The sequence below is a fragment of the Esox lucius genome, chromosome 11 (genome assembly GCF_011004845.1).
Source record: "Esox lucius isolate fEsoLuc1 chromosome 11, fEsoLuc1.pri, whole genome shotgun sequence".
NCBI classification, from domain to species: Eukaryota; Metazoa; Chordata; class Actinopteri; order Esociformes; family Esocidae; genus Esox; species Esox lucius.
The window spans coordinates 41,477,750-41,502,505 of record NC_047579.1 but is presented as its reverse complement, the minus strand read 5'-3'; the positions used below and the strand labels follow the sequence as shown (position 1 = coordinate 41,502,505).

Genomic DNA, 24,756 nt, shown 5'->3' with positions numbered 1-24,756 from the left:
ATCGCAAGGCCCTCCAGAGGGTGGTAAAGTCTGCAGAGCGAATCATTGGCTGCCATCTCCCCTCCGTGCAAGACATCTACTATTCACAATGCCTTAGGAAAGCACTGAACATCATAAAAGACTTCAGCCACCCAGGCTATGGTCTGTTCACACTGCTGTCATCTGGTAGATGTTACCGGAGCACCAGGACACACTTCCAGACTCATAATTTTTACCGAGACCATAAGGCTCCTCAAAAAACAACGATCTATTATTGATCAAACGGACACTTCATAAGCTCTGGTCACTTTCTATGTACATTCATGTACATAAGCATATTTTAATGTATCCATTTATAGTCACTACAACACTATATAATATTTAAGCTTTCTATTCATACTGTCCATATTCCCATTTCTACATTATTTGAAATTGCTTCTGGTCACTATTATTATGTATATTTTGTATTTTCTGTTATTATTTTGCTTTATATATTTGTTAATTACAACGTGGATGTCGCGTGCCATGTCACAATAATGTCATTGTTCAGAATGACACGTTATTCGGTGCACTTGACAAATAAAATACTTTGACTTTGAGTTGGACATTTCCTACAGCAATTAAAAAAAAATCGCCAATAAATTCCGTGTCGAGTCCATCCGTTTTATTTCCCCGCAAAAGATGGGGACAAACACGTGCGCGCGCATTGTGCCTTGTCTGGTTTTGAGGGGAGACGAAAAAATTGCGGCACGCCGCGCGCCTACCGAACCTAGACAGCAGCCTGCTTCTAATGAGCGCGGGACGGCTGGGCGCGCGAGACCTTGGCCGGGCCACGTAGCGATGGATCTACCGTACACACTGGAACTGAGTCCACCGCAAACATATCACAACATAAGTGTCACACATCCCAAAAATCACATTCACAATAGAGAATGCAATAGGATTATCAAACTGTGGTGAACTGCAACAGTAGTTGGCTCGTGTTGTGCGTCTGCAGCACTCCAGAATCCCTGCAACTCTCTGATTGCACGAAATGAGAAAGAGGGCGCTCTCATCGAGGGTAAGGCATTTTCTCTAAGTTATTTGTTTTCCATGTATTTATTTACAAACATGACATTTGTCTACGATGCAAGAAAATGAGTGGCTTTTCTTAACGACATGGCTATTTATTTACACCGTTACAAGATGTCTTGATTATTTTCAGGGATTCTAGACTTCTGAACCGTCAAAACGGTTGAGTTTTTAGCTAGCTATCAAGCTGTGAGTAAAGCTAGCTATCAAGCTATCTAGCTAGCTAGGGTTTTCTTCGGGAAGAGGGAATACTTTAATTTTTTTTCTTCTCATTCCTATAGCTATGATAAACCACTTTATTAACGAATATTGATGTCATGGTTAGCACTGGTTTTTGAACTCAATGTTTAACATTTAATTATGCAAGATTCTGGTACTTGCGTAAAATCCTCTGTTAGCCGATTTATATCTGGGCCGTTTTTGGTTAAAAAAAGTGAAAGTCGTTTGTGATAAGGATTTTCTGGCTAGCGGTGTGTCATGGTGGTACTGTAGTTAACGTTTGCGGCTAGTAGTATTCTTTGTGGTGGAACCGACGACAGTTCGTTGTGAACTTAATTAGTGGGCTACAGTACAAACATAAATACAAATCATTTTGCTAAGTAGCATGTCGTTTTTCAACCAATAGAAGCGAAATAAATCCATCAGTATTTAACGTCGCTGTAACGTTGGATGAGTTTAGCCTGAAGGCCTTCCGACCTTCTTGACCAACCAATGTTTCCTTTTTATTTAACCCTTTCTTTGCGCCTGTTTTTAAAGTTGGTTGTTGCCAACAGAACTGTGTGCAATCGCATGTATTTTATATTCGTCCTCCCCCCTTTTGGTGTTTAACAAGTATTTTCATCCGTATTTTAACAACAATTCAGTGAGCGGATTGCCTGCGCCAACTTGACTTAGCAAATAGCTAATCTAGCCAGCTGGCTAAAAAGCTAGCTAACTAACGTTAGGCCTGATTGATTACAACAGAGGTAGCTAGCATCCGTGTTAGTCTGGGATGTTGGAAAAGGGGCGAAGGAATGCTTTGCATTGCCCAGTATCAGTGGTAATTTAGGCCCAGCTGCAACCTTGCCAGTTCTTGTGAAACAAGAAGTTAGCTTTTATTGAACACATTGTTATGGAAGGTGTTCGAGAAATGTCCTTAGCACACTTATTTTAGATATTCACACTGAATTAATTACAATTTTAAAATATTTTTTTCCAGTTCCTTCATTATATCAGAATTACTATCTATAAGTACTTATGCTGTATGGGTTAACGTCTCATCTGTCAGACTGATCATAGACCCATCTCATTATATTGTTGCATTTCATACCTCCTGTCACTGCTCCCACGTATCCTTTCTTATGTTGTTATAGAGAGAGTAAACACAGGGTTAGAGCATACTGATCTGCTGCTGCTGCCCATCCATCTATACCTCTACAGGTTTTAGTCTCAAATACCTACGGGGGTATAGGGCTCCCCTGCTGTGCACTTAACGGTGAGCTGGTTAAGGTATTATGAGTGCGGAGTCAGGAATGTGACCCCTTCCACATCTCCCTACCAGCTACAAAAGGGAAAGCTCATTAAATCCCGCGGAGGGAGGGTGCAAACGAACGCAGCAGAAATAATGCAATGGCACCTTGGGCGTTGAACCTGAACCTCCGACGTGTCTTTACACGACACACTGCCCCGCACGTCCCTGACAGATCCCGCGGTCTACTTGCCCTCGGTTACGGTTACTATCGGCGAAAGACTTGAACTCGTCGCGCACACGTCACAGTCTCGTGAAGTTGTGGCACCTGGCGCACGCAGTACCCAGACAAAATGGGACGTTTGCGCAGTGAGATTTGCCATTACGTGTTTGAGGCAAAGGCAATGCTTTAACCAGAAATTTTTAATTTTTCAGGCCACAAAACATTTTGCCACATTACTATAGTCTCCTGCGCTTTATGGCATACTTGAAATAGGATTGAAGGTGAGCAGTCTTAAGTAAAGTCTTCCTTCTAGCCGCGCGACACTATAGGCCAGATTTGCCTGTGCTTTCATATGGTTGTGCACTTTGACAGTCTTGGCCATAGATTAGACATGTCTTTCCGCAACTTGGTCCCTTAGTTCTTTTGGGAGCTCTTGGTATACATCATTTCTATTTACTGCACAATAGAGGGAACTTACAAAAACTGTTGCTTTTATCCTGAAATTACGTGAATAAAATGTGTGCAAAATAACTCATGCAGTATGTAATCTGGCTACTACCTACACTAAGCTTCTGTAGTTAGACTTATTACTTCAGTTTGACATTCCTGGTTGGAAATTAAATAAGCCGTAAATCAAGTAGCTGGGCTTTGTCACTAACACTGAAAAATAAGGGCTTTTTGCTGAATTTTCACAAGGTCCACATATAATAGATGCACATTAGATGCCTTAATGTGCAAAGGGACTGTCAGAGTGACATCTCAACGTTATTTATGTGTATTCATTCTTAGAAGAGTGACTGTTTTCTCAACTTTCTTGTGTGCTGTTGAACAGACTTCAAGGTGCTTTTTCTCCTGCAGGATGGGTGAAGCTTGACGCCATGAGTGACATTCAAAGGGCAACAGCCAGGCTGGAGGCCACAGGTGACCGCAATCAAAGAATTTGGTGTGCAGGCGGAAGGCTCTCATTTGGGGCTTCTTCAGGATTGTGGCAAAAGGCCCTTATCTAATTCCCAACAGTCAGATGAACTTGTGAATAAAATGTTTGTGTAGGTTTTAAGAAAATCGCTAACTAGGGTTAGTGCAACGACAAAGTATATGGTGTTCACTTGGAACCCTGAAGTTTTTAACGCACAAGTTTTTAACTGACATTACACTGACGCAGGTTTAGCTGACACCAAGATCAATAAACTGTAAAGATGGCACGATAAAACTAATTTCGTGGTGGAATCGAATTTGACCCAGAGATATTTGTAGTTACTACCGATATTGTGAAGTGTTCTCTCCTCATGCTCCCCACATCAAAGTGCTGTGATCTCTCACACGGAGTGAAACTGTACAGTGACTCATCGCTGAAGATGAGCTGGGTCTAAGGATTTTGTTAAATACAAGTTGCATAATCTCAGCTTTCGTGTGCACGCGCGCGGTTGTGGAATGTTTGTGAATGCTCCGTTGGCTCTACCCTCGGTTCTCTCTGTTGGAACACATCAATGGCCAATGCAAGTTCTGGTCCAGTTCTATTTTTTCTGAGCATAACAAACCCTGAGAATTTGGTGCTAGATGGTTATACACTTGAACACTTGGTTTAGGTCTATGTCTCCTTGGCCCTGTTGTATTCCTTTAGACTAGCATCGTAGTCAGCCGTTCAGGGAGAACGCTGACGTTGGTTCTGGCAGATGGGAGGTTTTAAAGTGACATGTCACCCCAAAAAAACTATATTTACTATTTTGTAAATGAGATTCTTTCATCCTCCGCCCTCACCCAAAAAAGTGTGCGTGTCCGTGGTAATGTTTTAAAAAAAAAAATTGGGGGGGGGGGCTGTCGTACACATTTAAAGGCTGTCAACGGAGTGCGGTGCTCTCCTGGTGGTGGTTTTTAATGCTCTTAGAGCAGGTCCAATTCTCAGAAAGGATCAGGCAGCAGGCATGCACAGGAAGAAAGATGCATTGTGTTGCCACTTTTTAAAGCATAGGCCTATGCGGTTCATGCATCTGCGATTCTGGTATTGGAAGTGTTTGCATGCTTAGGCTTGTGTTGATACAGTGAGCCTCTCTGGACTTGTTCCAGTGATGTGTATGTTTACCCTGGAGGACACTGCAGCCTTATGGAAACCATCCCTCTGCCAACTTGGCAGGGCTCCTCCATTGTAACAAAAATATATAAATAAAATAAAAAGGATGCCTAGGAAGCATGAGAGAAACATAATTGACTTTTACATAGACTGTCTCCTGACGGAGAAGAGGATTAATTAAGTCTGATGCGCTGCCAGATGACCCCCAACTTTTTCAACCACAGACAGCCTGCGTCACTCATTAGGTGGCATCTCTCCGATCTGTCATAGACCGCGTCATCTCAATGCGCTGCCCGTCGACTTTGTTAAACTTTGTTTAAGGATCTGCCAATCCAACAAGCCTTCATATCAAGGGGTCGACACTCGTGGACTGGAAGCCAACCACCAACCACGTCGCTAGTAGTTGCTCTTTTCCTTTTTAACTTACATGTCATTTGCCAAACAGTGCTTGATTTGAGCCGAGCAACTACTTTTGACTACTAGCCCGGCACTCTAACCAACTGGCATCTACATTGAAGGTATGTTCTCTAAACCTGGCTGAACAGTATCTGAAGCCTTCACTACCGCATTGATCCGGAAGCAGCTGCGGACCCCCCTTGTCATGCCTTTGATTGGATGTTAAGGCTTCAGTAACAGCCTACCTTAAGGTGATTGGACGGTTAAGCACAGGATCTTCATTGCTTGGGAGGATTTTTCTTTTTTTACTTTTGTCGTCGTGAGCCAGTCAAGAAACTCCCCGCCCCAGTAATAAGTCAGCATCCATGCCCTGCACCCCAAGGTGAAACGGGCAAGTGTCAAGGTGAGGATCAAACCATTTCAGGGTAAAGGTCATAGCAATACGGTCACTGCCATGGAAACAGGCAGTGAATTCCTCCTGAAGTAATAAGAATAATGGAGGAGCTTTATGGACATTGACAAGCTCTTGCATTTAAATGTTGTGATCGTTGTTACACAAGTCACACACACACACACACACACCATAGACACGGGTTTGTATCAAGTTAAGCGGCAGAAATAAAACCGTCAAATATGTAGTGTGTGCGTGTGTGCGTGTGTGCGTGTGTGTGTGTGTGTGTGTGTGTGTGTGTGTAAACGCGTTGAAATGTATGTGTCAGTTTTCCAGATGGCCTGTGGGTAGAGAAGAGTTTTCCAGTTCCCCTCCACCGTAGGCTGTCTCATCGTCAGGGAGGTCAGGCTTGTGTGGGTGAACATTCTTCAAAGTCAGGTTCTGGTGGTCCACAGAACACGAACCCGCTGTCCACATTTAGCATCCTGGGCTCACGCTGGTGGCTCTGTGTCGTGTTCCGCTAAATGTATGAAAAGGGTGGTTAGCTTGTCTGTGAGTTTCATTTTCATAACTGCCACAGTAGGTGGGTGGGAACATCAATGCTTGCCTGTGTGTGTGCACATGTGTGAGGCTTATTTGTATTGTCCTTAGCTGTAGACTGGTATCTGTGTGATTCTACATGAAGGCTACCCTGAGCACGCAAAAGTGGTAATATTCATTTCAAAATTGAACTGCAACATCTCCAAGACCTGAGACAGTAAAGCAGCCCCACAGCATTCCACCCCCACTAAGAGTTGTCGGCAAAGTGGTCTTTTCTCTGAACATTTGATCACTGTGAAATAAAGACCCTGCTGCCGAAGGAGACACAGAAATGCCTAATTGAAGCTCTTCTAACTACTGGCATGGAAATGTTTACTGACAACCAAATGAAGCACTTAATGAAAATAACTCTCCCTACAGTCAGGATTTGTGTAGATTTGATTAAAGCAGTTCAGTTGCTTTGGTTTTGGTACTGGAGGCTTTCAACATGTGTGAGGCATCATGAAGTTAGCATATAATCAGGTGATTTTTAGTCCAATATTAAATCCAGTTCAATCCATTAATGGTCGTTGATCTTCAAGCCAAACAATGACCCCAAACAGATATCAGAAGGCAAAGGTGTGTCTCAAATAGAGTTGTTACACTGTGATCTGAAATTTCTACTCTAATTTAGAAGAAAAAAATAAGTGAATATGTGTATAAGTTAAATACTTAAATAGTACTTTAATAATTTAGTCAATACATTTTAGAAACACCTTTGTCAGTGATTCCATTTTTCAGTCTTGGGTAAGTCTCTAAGAGGCTTTGAGCACCAAAGGGGGTAAATACTTACGCAGGGCAGGATTTTTTTCAGTCATTAGCATTGTTAGCAGATCTCACTGTGAACCTCGACGGCTGCATGGTCGTATCCCAAAAAACTGTAAACAACCTTGGCGTTACCCTTGACCCTGACCTCTCCTTTGAAGAACATATAAAATATGTCTCAAGAGTTGCTTATTTTCAATCTTCGAAACATTGCAAAAATTAGAAACTTTCTATCAAAAACTGATGCAGAAAAATTAATCCATGCTTTCGTTACTTCTAGACTAGATTACTGCAATGCTCTTCTCTCTGGTTATCCAGACAAATTAATAAAGAAACTTCAATTAGTGCTGCACATGGCTGCTAGAATCCTAATTAGAACAGAAACATTTGAACACATTACTCCTGTCCTAGCGTCCTTACACTGGCTGACTGTTGTGGTTATGCTGCTATATTATTGTGCTGGGGGATATGAGGAATGCACTTCTAACTTTTCTCAGTTTCCTCCAGTTTAAAATTTTAGGAGGAGATGAGGTCCTTGATCCACATCTGCGGAGTACCTGGTTTGGGGGGCCCATTGCTGTCCCTGACCTTGTCCACCTGGTCATACTTCTGACCTTGTCTAAAATCAAATAGCCTCTGGATTTAGCCAGGAGAAATGTATTAATTATTCCAATTGGACTCTTAATATCTCACCCGGCACAGCCAGAAGAGGACTGGTCACCCCTCTGAGCCTGGGTCCTCTGTAGGTTTCTTCCTAAAATTCGGCCTTCTTAGGGAGTTTTTCCTAGCCACTGAAATTCAACACTACTGTTGTTTGCTCCTTGGGGTTTAAGGCCGGGTGTCCATTTGATTGATTGACTTGGGAACATCTTATATCCCTGTCATGCCAGCTTTCATCAAGGATTTGCATGATTTTATGGATGATGGAATGATAGTAGGACAATCATGTGTTGTTTTCTTTTTGTCATTATGCATCATCCATTGTCCAGAAAAGCAGATTGGCTATATAAGCAAAAGTACACTCACCTAGCAAAAATTATTGGCAGCCTTGAATAAAGACTATGACAATAGACTCATGCAATGTGTTCTGTACTGTATATATGCGCCCTGCCACAAAGCAAAAATGGTTGAGGAATGATTTGAGGAAAATAAATGTTCCTACAGTGGGGAGAACAAGTATTTGATACACTGCAGATTTTGCAGGTTTCCTGCCGATTTTCCACTTACAAAGCATGTAGAAGTCTGTCATTTTTATCATAGGTACTCTTCAACTGTGGGTGACGGAATCTAAAACAAAAATCCAGAAAATCAAAAATATTTGATACATCAGAAAAGAAGAACTTAATATTTGGTACAGAAACCTTTGTTTGCAATTACCGAGATCATACGTTTCCTGTAGTTCTTGACCAGGTTTGCACACACTGCAGCAGGGATTTTGGCCCCCTCCTCCATACAGACCTTTTCCAGATCCTTCAGGTTACGGGGCTGTCGCTGTACGGACTTTCAGCTCCCTCCAAAGATTTTCTATTGGGTTCAGGTCTGAAGACTGGCAAGGCCCGTCAAGGACCTTGAGATGCTTCTTACGGAGCCACTCCTTAGTTGCCCTGGCTGTGTGTTTCGGGTCGTTGTCATGCTGGAAGACCCAGCCATGACCCATCTTCAATGCTCTTACTGAGGGAAGGAATGGCCCCATCCATCCTCCCCTCAATACGGTGCAGTCGTCCTGTCCCCTTTGCAGAAAAGCATCCCCAAAGAATGATGTTTCCACATCCATGCTTCACGGTTGGGATGGTGTTCTTGGGGTTGTACTCATCCTTCTTCTTCCTCCAAACACCGCGAGTGGAGTTTAGACCAAATAGCTCATCAGACCACATGACCTTCTCCCATTCCTCCTCTGGATCATCCAGTTGGTCATTGGCAAACTTCAGACGGGCCTGGACATGCGCTGGCTTGAGCAGGGGGACCTTGCGTGCGCTGCAGGATTTTAATCCTTGACAGCGTAGTGTGTTACTAATGGTTTTCTTTGAAACTGTAGTCCCAGCTCTCTTAAGGTCATTGACCAGGTCCTGCCATGTAGTTCTGGGCTGATCCCTCACCTTCCTCATGATCATTGATGCCCCACTAGGTGAGATCTTGCATGGCCGAAGGAGATTTACCATCATCTTGAACTTCTTCCATTTTCTACTAATTGTGCCAACAGTTGTTGCCTTCTCACCAAGCTGCTTGCCTATTGTCCTGTAGCCCAGCCTTGTGCAGGTCTACAATTTTATCCCTGATGTCCTTACACAGCTCTCTGGTCTTGGCCATTGTGGAGAGGTTGGAGTCTGTTTGATTGAGTGTGTGGACAGGTGTCTTTTATACAGGTAATGAGTTAAAACAGGTGCAGTTAATACAGGTAATGAGTGGTGAACAGGAGGGCTTCTTAAAGAACAACGAACAGGTCTGTGAGACCCGGAATTCTTACTGGTTGGTAGGTGATCAAATACTTATGTCATGAAATAAAATGCAAATAATTTATTTAAAAATCATACAATGTAATTTTCTGGATTTTTAAAAATAGATTGTCTCTCGCATTTGAAGTGTACATATGATAAAAATTACAGACCTCTTCATGCTTTGTAAGTAGGAAAACTTGCAATATCGGCAGTGTATCAAATTCTTGTTCTCTCCACTGTATATACCGCTCTGGAAAATATTAAGAGATCACTGCACCTTTTTTTTTTTTCTCAAAAAAGTCAAAAAGGAAAAGGAAAGTTTTGAGTGTGGAACAGAAGGGTTAAAATAAAGAGACCACTGCAAACTGAACACTTCTCTTCCTCACTCAAAACCTTATTTTTCAACTTTTCTGGAAAGGAAAGAAAATGTGCAGTGTTCTCTTAATGTTTTCCAGAGATGTATTTATGTATATTATATTGTAATATTTCTATATATAATATATATTGCACTGAATTACTTATTCAAGGGAAATTAACAAAATTAAGTTTTTTCAAAGTTAATTCCACCCTTGTTTTCAGTAAAAAAAGTAATTTGATTGGAGGATGCGTTGTAATGGATATTATATCACTCCTGCATGAATAATCGTTGAGTGCGTTCTCCAAAGGCGTGGTTGCTGGTGATTACTTCCTGACTGAGAAGCCGAATGATAAGGAGTAGAACCGTTTAGCGTAATGTCATTTGGAGGACACGTCTCTATATGTGCAAATTGGACTTCCCCAAAAACATTTTGAGTGTAAGCTCAAGCTTATAAACAACAATAATTGGGGTGTCAATAGTTCATGAGGGCACATAGTGTTTGTCATTAACTATAATTAATTACGATATTTCATATAAATCTGGAAACACTCAGTTACCACAAGTGTGACCGACTGTTATTTGTATTGTGGAATCTGTGGGGTTGTTAGGGTTAGGGTTAGATCATGGTATATATTAGGACCTGTGTGAATTATACTGTGACATTTTGAGGTGGTAACGTGTTGTATGCGTCTTAATAGTATGTATGTAATTTCATTACAAAATAGATGTTGATTTATGTCATTTTCAACAGCATAACAATCTTCAGCTGAATGTCATATAAATCTTTCAAAGAAACCAATTAAAAGGTAGTTAGTCTGTACACATCCATCACTTCAGAACCCTTATGGTGAATGGAAGTGTGAAAATGTATGCACTAATTAATGTCTGGATAAATGTCTGATAAATTACTTAAATGTCATTTCTCGCACCTAAAATATCAACTCCCTGTAGAAATAAATGGTTGTGGAGGATGTGACCTGAAAGGATAAATAGTAGATAGGGGTGTATGAAGACGTTTGAGGTTAAGTCCTCTCGCACATCTCAGATGCGTGTGGTTTTAACATTCACACACAGCAGTGAAACGTGGTGAAGCGTGGCTTTTAGATTCTCGGTTTACAACACCTTTCCGAGGTTGTAGTTTCACTTTAGACATTCATTTGCAGAGGCAGCCCCACATGTCACAGATCTTAACAATATCTCTCTCGCTCTCTCGATCTCTCTCTGTCCATCTTTGTCTTACAGGCGGCAGTTTGCAGATGGCTCCTGAAAAAAGCACAAAGGCTTCAAAAATCCGGCATGAAATTCTCCCTCAAGGCTGAAGCTTAAAGACTGAAGTCCTAACAGACAATATAGCTTTGACTGCTGAGAGGCTTCATCTGCGGAGGGACCGAAACCCCATCAAGTTTCGAGAGCAGACACCAACTTCCAGAAACGCTTTTAGAGTAAAACTCAACAGGGTCATATGGAACAAAGCTCTACCTTGGCGTCGCACGATCGGATCCGTCCCTGGCTCGTCTCCTTTGGAGAGCATGGACACCCTGTTTGAATCGGGGTGAAGCGTTCCTTCCTTCACCCCCTCCTTCCTGTCTTCTGAGTGGCAGGAGGGGTTGAGGATAGCGCCCCCCATCTCCTCCTTATAACAGAGGCACTTTCACAGTTTCATTAAGGATACCAATTGTACTCGTCCTGTACTGGTGGTGCCCCAGAAACACCCACTGCTGCCCGGAGCCTCCCTGACGCATGAAATCGTGCCAAAGCTTAAAGGAGGAGGTGTCCAGCCCTGGCCCAGGTGGGATGGCCCAGGAGGAGGGGCGCAGGGCACAGCAGGTGGCCCAGTCCTACTACCACTCCTCCAGCCCAGACCTGGACCTAGCGGCCAAGCTGTACCAGCGGGACGGTGGGGGAAATCCGTATTCCGTGCTGGTGGACAACAAAATGGCCGCCAAGCCCACCGTGGGTGATCAGGCCCCCTGTAAGCTGCCTTCACAGCACATCACTGTCCCTCAGCAGCCATATTACAGGGGGGGGGCTGAAGGGAGCGTTCAGGCTGGCAACGGGGGCACCTCCGAAGACTCGGAGGAGGAAGAGGATGAGGAAGAGGAGGGCGAAGAGGGGGAGGAGGAAGAGGAGTCCTTCAAACGTGAGCAGATCATCGTGGAGGTCAACCTGAACAACCAGACACTGAATGTCTCCAAAGGGGACAAGCCAAACCCCCAGACCGACGCCTCCGAGAGGCATGGCAGCGAGGAGGAGGAGGAGGAGGAGGATGATGATGATGACGATGAAGATGAGGAAGAAGAGGAAGATGAGGAGTTGGAGGAAGAAGAGGAGGAGGAAGAAGAGGAAGATGATGAGGAGGAAGAAATTGAGAGCCGTAGAACAAGAACAAAGCGTGCCAATCGTGGAGTGGCAACCGCTACCAGCCAGCCCCAGAGGAACCGCCGGCACACGGCCCTGTGCACTACCACTGGCATGACCACCAGGGGGCGACGGCACACAACCACCCAGCCACCCAAAAGGAAGCGTCGGGCTGCCAGGGAGGGCAAGGGTGCACCCTCCTCCGCAGGCTCCGCTGTGGGGGTTAAAGGGTATGGGGAGGAGAAAGAGACGCTGGCGTGTGAGAAGTGCCCGCGTGTGTTCAACACACGCTGGTACCTGGAGAAGCACATGAACGTCACACACAGACGCATGCAGATCTGTGACAAGTGTGGGAAGAAGTTTGTCCTGGAGAGTGAGCTGGCCTTACACCAGCAGACTGACTGTGAAAAGAACATCCAGGTAAAGAGGGGTGCTGGGGGGACATCCAGGTAAAGAGGGGTGCTGGGGGGGCATCCAGGTAAAGAGGGGTGCTGGGGGGGCATCCAGGTAAAGAGGGGTGCTGGGGGGACATCCAGGTAAAGAGGGGTGCTGGGGGGACATCCAGGTAAAGAGGGGTGCTGGGGGGACTTCCAGGTAAAGAGGGGTGCTGGGGGGGGGAGAACATCTGGTAGAGAGGGGTGCTGGGGGGGGGGGGGAGAACATCAGGTAGAGAGGGGTGCTGGGGGGGGGGGGGGGGGGGGGGAGAACATCAGGTAGAGAGGGGTGCTGGGGGGACTTCCAGGTAAAGAGGGGTGCTGGGGGGGGGGGGGGGGGGGGGGGGGGGGGAGAACATCAGGTAGAGAGGGGTGCTGGGGGGGGGGGGGGGAGAACATCAGGTAGAGAGGGGTGCTGGGTACGGGACGGGTGTAGGTGCACCTGTTACGCATTGTCGGTTCAAAAGCAAATTTGTCATTGTGCAACTGTTTTGCTTTGTGAGCCTGAATATTTCAACATGGGGGCCAAACATTTAATAAAAAAAGGTTAGTGATATAGCTGTTTTGTCCAGCAGAGGGAGTCACAGCATTAGGAAAAGAATACTAGGCAGACGCTGTCAGAGTAGTCGGTGGACAACACCAGCTACACCTACAACCCCAGACACTCATTCTTAACTGTCCCCTCTGTTCTGCCGTTTCACTGTGTGTCTTAACTGTTCCCTCTGTTCTGCTGTATATCTAATTGGATTTTGGACTTGAACCTGATATGAGCTAAGATGTGTCATCTGCCAGGGAGTATCTGTGTAATCAATGTAAAAACAACAACAGTCGTGTGTGTGTGTGTGTGTGTGTGTCATTCTCTTGCTCAGTGTGTCTCCTGCAACAAGTCTTTCAAGAAGCTATGGTCACTGCACGAGCACATTAAGATTGTGCATGGCTACGCGGAGAAGAAGTTCGCCTGTGAGATCTGCGAAAAGAAGTTCTATACAATGGCTCATGTTCGCAAGCACATGGTTGGTAGGTAGAGCTCCGTCAGTCTGTACCCCCTCTTCAAATTCATTGCTTTTCCATTGCAACTTTGATGTACCTTTTTCTTAACAGGGTATTTCATGTTATTTGAAATGATAATGACCCATGTAGTACAATGAATGGCTTAGCAGGTGTTGTTTTGGCATAAACAATTTTTTTAGGGAGTTATACAAAGAATAATTCCATATGGTGTGAATCACAGAGCCCCCCCCCCCCCCCCCCCCCCCACCCTCGGTTTAGTGCCACAGGCTCTTTCAATAGGATCTAATCAGTACGTCATCTAACCCAGGATGAACTGATAAATGAGGCCCCTTGTTTCCTGAGTGGCATGAACACTTTAACAGCCCACTATTTACCGCTCTCTGCTATTTGTCCATCTTAAAACAGTGTCTCTCATTCTCTCTTTCGGTCTGTCGTCTATCTCTCTGTCCCTGTCTCGTCCTCTCTCTCTGTCTCTTGCTGTCTCTCCCTCCCTGTCTGTCCCTCTCTGTCTCCCTCCCTGTCTCCAGCTCACACTAAGGACATGCCCTTCACATGTGAGACCTGCGGCAAGTCGTTCAAGCGCAGCATGTCCCTGAAGGTTCACTCACTACAGCACTCTGGAGAGAAACCCTTTCGCTGTGAGGTGAGACGTGTTTTCACTTTGTTCTGTCCTAAATGGCTTCCCATTCCCTATACATGAACTGTGCCCTCCATAATTATTGGGACAGGTCCTTTTAGAGCAAATTACAACCTTGATGTCCTCTTTCTCTTTGAGCCTGACTAGTGGTTTGCACAATCAAATTGTAGTCCAGCCTCTGTTGGTGATGTCTTCTGTGGATGGTAGTGGCTGACACATCCAGTCTTACTTACTGGGGAGGGTTCCTCATCTGTTAGACTGTTCTTGTTTTTTTCCCTTCATTATTGTCATCCACTGTAGAGGTCTTCCTAACAGGACGTGTGCAATAGCTGAACTCACCCATTCTTTGCTAGTTTTTCATGATGTTCTAAGTCCTTCTTTCTTGTTTTTGATGTACCTAAGGTTTTGACTAGATTTCTTAATACTTTTTTTTGCCTAATAATAGCACCCCTTTCATTGACACCTCTTTGGTCCTCATGTTGACAGATGCTAATAGCCAACTCCAAAGGCAAACGCACATCCTAATCGAGAATCAAGACTGGACATTGACAGTTCTTTGATGCCTGGACAAATTTTGTGAGCACCTGACAAACCAGGAACACCTATCATGGCAGTTTTATCAGTATTCTTGGTGCTTTGAAATTATGTGAATATGTAGGAAACGTGTCACTTCTAGATTTTGTAAATATACACTACCATCCAAAATGTCGGGGTCGCTTAGAAATGTCCTTGTTTATGACAGAAAGCAAATTTTTGGTCCATTAAAATAACATCAAATTGATCAGAAATACAGTGTCGACCTTGTTAATGTTGTAAATGACTATTGTTGCTTTAAAAATTTTTTTATGGAATATCTACATAAGCGTACAGGGGCCCATTATCAGCAACCATCACTCCTTTGTTCCAATGGCACGTTGTTCTTGCTAATCCAAGTTTATCATTTTAAAAGGCTATGTGATCATTCGATTTGTTCTAGCCCTGGACAAGCACACCCAATTCAACTCAATGAGAGCCTGATAATTATTTGACAAGTTGAATCAGCTGTGCTTGGCTTGCGCTACATTGAAAATGTGTACTGTTGGGGGTACTGGAGGACTGTAGTTGGGAACCACTGCTCTAATGCGTTTGTCTTCTTGTCTGCACTGTATTTCTGATCAATTTGTTATTTTAATGGACAAAAAAGGTGCTTTTCTTCCAAAAACAAGGACATTCCTAAGTGACCCCAAACGTTTGAACCGCAGTGTATGTACCGAGATACCCCAAAATAAAAACTCTTGAGTCTATTCGGTGAGTATTGCACCAAAGGATAACAAAATTGCTTCACTGGCTCAATAATTACTGATGTCACTGCTCATTCAATAACGTACTTCTGACCAGCCTTGAAAGGGTCATGCTATATATGGCCTGTGTTGTGTTTCTGCCACACAAACAGAAACAAGTTCAGGATGTATCCAAAAACAAGGAAAAAAGTATTTCCTGGAATCAGAAATGGACTGAAGATTGATTTCCCCTTTTAGAGAAAATTAAAATGTGTCTTCATGAATATTGGTTTAACAGTGAGGTTTCTGTTCTCTTTATGCTTTCTGCTCACTGAGTAGGAATCTTAATCATTTTAAGGTTTTCATGTGTTTGTATTGCAATTGTTAAATATTTACAAATAGCTAATGGGGTTGGAAAATGGCTGCGTAGAAAGAACCATTGGTTGTTTGAGCAGAAACTGCGGCGTGCAGTGATGTTTTGACTGGTCCAAAATACTGGTCTATTTGGAGCAGGACACTTTCTATTGGTTATTACACCAAATGACAAGCTAAGATTGTCAAAATGTATGGGTTAATTGGTTGCTCAGATAGAATAACCTAACATGGTGCAGAGGTGTTCTACTGTCCTGAAGGGCTCTCCATAGTGTGAAGGTGTTCTACTGTTCTGAAGGACTCTCCATGGTTTGGAGGTGTTCTACTGTCCTGAAGGGCTCTCCATGGTGTGGAGGGGTTCTACTGTCCTGAAGGACTCTCCATGGTGTGGAGGGGTTCTACTGTCCTGAAGGGCTCTCCATAGTGTGGAGGTGTTCTACTGTTCTGAAGGACTCTCCATGGTTTGGAGGTGTTCTACTGTCCTGAAGGGCTCTCCATGGTGTGGAGGCGTTCTACTGTCCTGAAGGACTCTCCATAGTGTGGAGGTGTTCTACTGTTCTGAAGGACTCTCCATGGTTTGGAGGTGTTCTACTGTTCTGAAGGACTCTCCATGGTTTGGAGGTGTTCTACTGTCCTGAAGGGCTCTCCATGGTGGGGAGGGGTTCTACAGTCCTGAAGGGCTCTCCATGGTGTGGAGGTGTTCTACTGACATCTTGATCAACCTGAGAGGTCCAACAGTCCCTTGTTATGTTAACCCTGGACCTGCTCAATGAGGAAGGACATAACAGAAACCAGCAACTATGAAATAACACATGAAACACATGTTATTTCATAGTTTTGATGTATTCACCATTATTCTACGATATGGAAAATAGTAAAAATCTAGAAATACTCTTGAATGCGTTGGTGTATCCAAGCTTTTTTGACTGGTACTGAATGTGCTTAATTTCAGTTAGCTGGTGCCCAATCATTGCTAAATACTAATTCACACGATTCATTTTTATTTAATATAACTTAATTATAGTTACATTAAAAACGTTAACTCGGACTGGCCCTAATTCTTACAGGTTATGCTGTCAGTTTACAGTCATACTTTCAAAGTTTGCTAACACATTTCGTGCTTGTCTGAATATCCGGGCTTCTAGTCTGCAGCAGGTTGTATAGGAGGGAGGTTCCTCATACAACCTGGGGGGCCTCAGAGTGGCCAGCCACATGAAGGGAGCTTGCTGGTCAGGGAGCGTGTTTGGGTGGACAGGGCTCAATTAAATAAAGCATGTCATTACATGGTTATTACAGAGTACTGCCGGAACGAGGGGTGTGTAGTGGGCTTCTTTCCTACTGCAATTATGCGTGGTTCTTGGCTATATCAGGGACAGGTTTTCAGAAATCTAGGTTATGCATATATTTTTAAGGGGTGTCGTATACGGCTGATAAACCCAGGCCAAAAGCTGTTCTTAGCATTGCAGAGAGCTTGGATACAGGCCTATCCATGCTTTATTGGCAACATACCACAACTGCCAGAGATACCTAATTGCCTACTTGTGGTATGTTGTCCAATTTACCACAGTGTTTAACAAATAAGCATTTAGGATTTCACCGTATTAATGATGGTACCATATTCATAGATTGCACTTTCCATCACAGTAATGTTCTGGAAGTTTCTTTGGGGGCTAATACGAATTATATTCAATGCTTCTGTGAATAGTAAGGTCATTACTGGGGCTTGGAAGCATGATACCAGGTCCTAAGAAGTCAAATATTTAGTAGCTAAATCTTTATTGTCATTGTGATGTTATCAAATAAACTTTAGACCCCAGTACATTTTGACTAGCTAGTAAATTGAGGGGGCCCACTGAATTTTAGTTAGCCAACATTAGCATCGCTACCTGTTCTTGGTGGAATTTGCTAGCTACTGACAACATTGCCGCCTGTCAGTATATTTGGTAATATGGTAATTGTATTCTTATAGATATTAGCCTACATTAGCAATGATGTTGCAGTTCTATATTGGTCATCAATATGGCTGCAGCGTTTGGAGAATGTTTGTGACCATTTAGTCAATATTGATAAAAGTCAACTTATCCTATAGATATTTACACAATTATGAAAATGGAGAGGTGACCTTATTGGAAGTGGATCTAAAAAAAAACCTGTGGACAAAATTAATGGTGTAAGAACCAGGAGAGACGCTTTTCCGGGTTGTGCGGCAAGGTTTTATGTGGATTATGGCTCATAATATTTCAGTCTATAGAGAGAAGTTGCTCTGCTATCAATGTTATATTCAGACCTCTAACGGGCAGCCTGTCCTCTATGTAGTGCACTGCTATTGACCAGTGGGCATAGAAAAATAATGCACTTAGTAGTGGGGGGGTAGTGTGCCGTTTGGGATATGCACTTAACATGCCCTGTGTGTGTGTGGTTGTCCTCCCCCTGTGTGCAGAACTGTGACGAGAGGTTCCAGTATAAGTACCAGCTCCGCTCCCACATGAGCATCCACATCGGACACAAGCAGTTCATGTGCCAATGGTGTGGCAAGGACTTCAACATGAAGCAGTATTTTGACGAGCACATGAAAACGCACACAGGTGAGGCTCCTCGCCCAGGCTATGTCACCTGGGGGTGGGGGTGGGGGTGGGGGGGTTGGGTGGAATCCGTGCTCCAGCGGTGCACGTGTAGCTCGAGACGACGCTCTGCTTACACCTCCTGAGGAATGGAGGAAACACAAACATGGCGAGTCTCAAAAAACGTTCCCATGAAAGCCTCTAAGCTTTAGGAGTCGCTCCGCGGTGGCATTTCAAATCCGTAAGCAGCTTCGCGTGTGTTTATCTCCACAACCCCCCATACACCCCCCCCCCCCCCCCGTCTGCCTCACGACTCTCTCCATGCTAACGGCGTGATCGACATGGCGTGACCTACGCCTCTGACCAATTTAGCTGCTGTTTTGGGGAAACATTCTAATGTAAATATTTAAGATGTATGCCACAACACTATTTCAATACATCTGTAGTGTAGTAAGCAGAGGCTGGGGGACGTCTGGCCCTCCCCCCCGGGACTCTGCACCCTTCACCAATGTTGTAAAGCTATAACAAATGTGTCCATTATAAATGTAGGCTATTACAAAACAAGGGCACAGAACTAGGAGGTTGTCTGTTTAGAAAAGCTACTAACACATGCCAGACCAAAGGAAAGGCAATCCAAATAGCAATTTGTGTTATTTTATTTTTACATTGCAAACATTGGCTTAGAAGGCAGACAAAAACAACTCTCCCACTGTTGTATTCTGCTTACTGAGTGGCTGCCCGGGTGTGGAGCTTCAGCAGCAATTTTGCATTGTCTGTCAAAATTGTATGATACTCTGCTTGCATGATTGCATTTCGCTAAATGGGGGGGTTAAATCGCAACTTGTTTTGCCCCAAGACAATATGTGTACAAAAATATGTGATTAAACAGTCAGAATGCTGGAGCCTACATACTTAAATTAGTTGACAATACATGCAGAAATGTATTTTTAAGATGTTACTTAAGATGATATATATTTCTGCTCTTATATGAGGCAGAGATGTAAACCCTGTGAAGGGAGTGGTACTGAGGAGATTCAGAGACCGATATGTAAGGAAAGTAATGGGAGCGTGAGCAGCATCCTGCTACGCTAAGACAATACATAGAGAATAATCACTTCCAGAAGCTTCCGGATCAATTGCCAGACACCGGAGAAAAGTAGACTCTGCAACCAACAACTTCTCTGTCACAAAATTGTTTTGACATAAAACCAAATATTCAGATACCAGCCTTCCAGTTTCCTGTTCATTCTGCTGTGCTCCCTGACCAGGACCGTCCCGTGTCCTGGAGAGTGCAGCCTGGGTGACTGGTAAGCCAGCCAGACTCTGTAGCTGGTCTATAAAAAGACTGCGAGCCGAGCGTCCCGGGGCAACGCAGGAGCGCTGGAGCATCGCCCGGTCTGTGTAATGAGAGGGCAGAGAGACATCTGAATGGCACCTCCGCCCTACCTCCGCCCTGTCTGCCTGTAATGACTACCTAGACACATGCTACATCACACGCTGTATTTTTATCCCTTCCGAAGCACAATTAGGAGACCCAGCCGGTCCCTTTTCTGTCTTTTTATTTGGCCTCTCCTTAGTGTGGGCGGACTCCCTGCACTCCACTGGTGCTGACGGTTCTGTTCGTGAGGTGTAATTATTTTACCCTGCTCTCCTGGGCCACCGCTGACCATTTTTAGCCTCTTGTTGCGGGAGACACACCCAGTAAAACCCTGTAATGCACATAGATGCTACAGACAGACAGAGACAGAGAGTCAGACAGACAGAGTCAGACAAACACATAGACACAGACAGTCAGACAGACAGACACACCGACAAACACGCACACAGACAGAGAGCCCCGCAGATGTACTGTCTGTGTCTTTCCTTCACTGCTTTACCGTTTCATCTGATACTTACCTGATTCACAGAAGTTGCAGCATATTAACAGAAGGCTCCTGTATAATTGTGCGTGCGTGTGCGCACGTGTGGGTGGCTGAGTGGTGACGGGGACAAGAGGTTATTTGGAGCAGCTCTTGCATGGGGATCCGTTGTTCATTTTCACGTGTCATTCTGGTGTGAACTGTCGGCGCTGCCTGTTGAGTGGGTGGGTCGACGGCAGTGAGATGGGAAGACATTAGCATTTTCAATAGACACAGCTGTCACTCTGACCCCCTCACGGAGACATTGTCTGGGTGGAAAAAGTTAACTTCCTCACGCAGTTCAGGGAGTTTAATCTGCCAAGGAGCCAGAAGCTTCGCCAGGTGGTACGATCCTCTCATGCAGGAAATTCTGTGACGTGTGAAAATTAAACTAATTAGGGTAATTCGGTACTTGACTCTGTCTCCATCTTCTCATTCTCTCTCTCGTTCTCCATCTGTCTTCATATCGCTTCCTGGTTCTGTGTCTCTCATGCCTTGCAGGGGAGAAGCCATTCATCTGTGAGATTTGCGGGAAGAGCTTCACCAGCCGACCCAACATGAAGCGCCACCGGCGGACGCACACGGGGGAGAAGCCCTACCCCTGTGAGGTGTGCGGCCAGCGCTTCCGCTTCTCCAACATGCTCAAGGCCCACAAGGAGAAGTGTTTCCGGGTCACCAGCCCTGCTGGCCACCCCCTGCCTCTCCACATGTCAGCCAGCACCCCCTCCTCCTCCTCTGGCCCGGGCCACGCCCCCTCGGTCGCCGCCTCCGCTGCCTCCGCCCCCCTGGGGCTCAGCCCGGCTGGGGCAACTCTCACCCCACGGGCCCCTGCAGGACACGCCACGTTCTCCCACCTGCACCTGCACTCTCCCTCCTCCCATCACCTGCACCCCGGCCCGCCCCTCCACGTCCCGCCCCTCCCTCACCATCACCTGCCCCCTCCCCCCGTCTCCCACCTGCCCCCTCCCCCCGCCCTCTTCAAGAGTGAACCCCTCAACCAGTGTGGTCACGAGGACAGCGGCTACCTGCGACACATGGCCCCCCAGGACAAGGGCCCAGGTGCCCCCCAGCACCACTGAACCACCCCCCTCCCCGGGACCGTAAGGAGCAGACCCCAGCCCAACTCCCCCTGTACCCAGCCTCGGACGCAGAGAGGCACCTCAGAGACTGACATGAACATGACATACTCACAGCTTCCTGCACAACTGTGGGAGTGTGTCTGTGTGTGTGTGTGTCCGTGTGTGTGTGTGTGTGTGTGTGAGAGTGAGTGAGTGTGGGAGAGATGGACTGATCTATACACTTTCGGTATACATGTTTGATTAGTGAGTGACCCACTATATGATGGCTCTAGTCAACTGACACAGATTTTACAACTTCTCGCTCATCTTGATGCCCCCCCCCCTGTTTTGTGAGGTGTTTCTGCCGCGGGGCGGTCAGTGTACTTCCTATCATCCCCCAATGGCTGCTGATGTTACTCCTCTAATTGTGTTGTATGATGCAGGTAGCAATACCGATCAAATTTATTGTCCCGGTCCTTCGTTTCGGCCGGCCCACATAACCGCAGCGCTAATACCGGCCCGTAGGACCTTGTGTTCCACCACAGCCTCGTCCGATGTTTACAGTCTCGGTTCTGGCCGGGCTTCGACCTGTCCCCTGAGGCACTCAAAGTCAGGGGTCAGCGCCACAAGTCACGGTCAATACGATCCATTCCGCTCTGCGACCGGTCAAATGCCACGGCGACTTCAACAAATGGTAAACTGGTGCTTTCTGTTACAGTTCTGTACACAGGCTGGATCTGGTCCAGACGGTGGTTCTCAGTGTGATCTGTGACGTTTGGTGTTCTGAGTTTTGTTTTGTCGCGGTGCGGCCCTGGGATATGTCCTGCCTGACGAATGATGGGGTTCCCACACAACAAACCTGATGAGCCTGAATGTGCACTCATGTTTATATCACACACACACACACACACACACACACACCAACCTGATGAACCTGAATGTGCACTCGTTTATAACACACACACACACTTTCGCTAGCCGTGTGTCATGATTGTCATCGCATACTTTCACTTTGTGTTGGTCAAGGGACTCTGCTTTAAGTCGTCTGTCAGCAAAGCTGTTCAACACGTCACTGTGATGGGCCTTTACTCATACGACCCGACATGATCCTCGCTCTGTTCCTCTCTGTCTCTGTTTCACTGCTGCTGCCAAGATAATACGGGTGACACGGTCATGAAAACACACAAGTTCTGCCTTTTTTTAACAACAACTCTTAACTGAAATAGATGTATTTTTCCAACTGGACGATATTCCACAGCTTGGTGTGGATTGGGGACACTTGTGAGCAAAACCTTTTTTGTAACTGTTCTCTTGATTTTCCTGTCGTGTATACAGTTCAAGGCTACACAGTAGGGCCCTGTCGCACATGTTGGCAAATATCAACGTTATAAACATATTGAATGTTGCCTAGAGATGAGTGATATGGGCTGTTTAGCAATCAAATGTTGTTTTCTATTAATATTTTCTGGAACTTTGCTATGTTCAGTTTCCAACTGAAGAATTGTTCTCATCTTGCTCAGAACATACTGTTGAGTGATAGTTGTAGGATAGGTGGAGCAGGGGTGTCATAAACACATTTCTCCCCAGCATTCAGCCTTCAGCGTCTGGCTTTCAACAAGTGAAAAGGTCCTGCCGTCAATTAATGAAGAAACAGTCCTCTGTTCATAAAGAATTGGCTGTCTGGCTTTCCGTTTGGTGATGATCGGTTCTTGGTCATGGATTGGTATGAATGTCTCATATCATTTCCACGCAGTTTCTGTTTGTTTCAGTCGTTTTAAAGCACATCTATTTTGTCAAAGATGTTTTGTCACCCCTGAATTAGAGGATGTCTCTGACACACATTTACATTTACATTGTACAGATACATTTACCCAAGTTGTTGAAAGAAATAAAATTTTGGTGTGCGTGCGTGAGTGTGCGTGCGTGCGTGCGTGCGTGAGTGTGCGTGCGTGCGTGAGTGTGCGTGCGTGAGTGTGCGTGCGTGAGTGTGCGTGCGTGAGTGAGTGTGCGTGTGAGCGATCCGTGTCCCATTGTAAGGTAGTGTCTGTCAGGTTGGGATTAGTCAGGTTGCTGAATGACAGAGGTTCTGGTGTTTTGGGGGGTGGTATTTTTATATAGAGTGGGCTCTGGGGTTTTATGCCATCCTTCCCCCTATTTTGGATGGTTATCAGACCATTCAGAAGCAACATTGAGCTCTGTTCCGTGTGTGGGTGGGTGAGTGTGTTTTTCAGCAATGGCCAATTGGAACAGTACAGGTGCTCTTGTAGGAAAAGCTGCTTTGAAGTGGCCCGTCTCCGGCCATATTCTCTCTGTGTCATTCAGCTCTTTGGGTCTCCCGCTACACACACCCTTGGAACTAGAACGGACGGTAGGTTTCTGTGAACTAACGCACCAGGATAACGTTGGATCTGTTTGATGATGGTTTCAGTGTCTACCTTCATTTGGAGAGAACGGAAGGTGAACCATGGGAGAACTTTGGGTGTTGGGCCTTCGTCACTTGGTTTAGCAGTGCAATGGACACTCATCCTCTAGGGAGCAGCAGCCAATCCCGATTAGACCTTTGTGTCAGCTTAAACACCAGTTCCCCCGGTTCACTACGGTTTCATGTCTTTTACATTTAAAAACGAACAAACTAAGGTTTGTTTTTGAAAAGCCTTTTCATTTGTGTGTATCCTCTGCACTTTACTGCTGCGTGAGTGAGGAGCGTTGAGGGGAGGTGCTGGCAGTGCATTGTGGAAGTGATGCATCTGCTGTGTGGAGAACAGAGTGTTCTGGTGATGGGCTGTGTTGGGACAAGGAAAAGGAGGAGAATCAACGTGGAGGCGGGTAGTGTGGAAGGGACCCTGGCACAAGAAGGACATTTTTGTTTTCTAATTTGTTTAGTTTATATATCCCCTCCCCCCCTTGTAAGGGAGCAGACTTTGGCTTCAAGCAGGGCTCCCAGAGATGTCCCAGAGTGTTCTTCCCCCTGCTCTGGCAATTTTACACTAGCCCCCTCCTTAATTCATTTATCTGAAATACATTCTTGTGATTGGCTGAGGTGCCTGTCGGCCTCATATCTGTTCTGTACATTTTGCTCTTCCAATCTACTGTAGGATTCTCCTCCTTTGATCTTGGTTATAGAATGCACTTTTCTACTAAAAGCCTGGCTAGTTAAGGAAAATAACAATGTATATTCTTTAAAGATGGTTTTAAAAAAAAAAAATCAATATACTTTCCCCCCTCCCCTGTATTTTTAACCACTTAATGTAGCATTGCATATTTTATTATTGTGAGTATCTGGTACACAATTGTGCAGCTTTATAATGTCCTGGGTTTGTGTTTTTTATTTTTTTGTATGTTTGTTTTTTGAGATTACCGAGAAGTGGAAACGTTGGACCTTTTTGATAAAGTCCATTTAACAGACTGCTAACTTTCGGAAGTAAAAACAAGTAGCCATAACTTTCATCACATATT

General features: G+C 45.1%; 1 protein-coding gene across 2 annotated transcripts; it reads left to right on the top strand.

Annotated features, from left to right (window-relative positions):
• The first annotated feature begins 720 nt into the window (after nt 1-720).
• znf652 (zinc finger protein 652) lies at nt 721-24,752 on the top strand. 2 transcript variants are annotated; one of them, XM_029123179.2, is made up of 7 exons: nt 721-1,039; nt 3,579-3,641; nt 10,955-12,490; nt 13,374-13,521; nt 14,043-14,158; nt 18,224-18,368; nt 20,744-24,752. In XM_029123179.2, the coding sequence occupies exons 3-7, from the start codon at nt 11,453-11,455 to the stop codon at nt 21,319-21,321; spliced, it is 2,025 nt and encodes a 674-aa protein (XP_028979012.1). In that variant the 5' UTR covers nt 721-1,039; nt 3,579-3,641; nt 10,955-11,452; the 3' UTR covers nt 21,322-24,752. The 2 variants fall into 2 exon arrangements, with proteins under 2 accessions (XP_028979012.1, XP_028979011.1); XM_029123178.2 differs by lacking the exon at nt 3,579-3,641.
• The last annotated feature ends 4 nt before the right edge of the window (nt 24,753-24,756 follow it).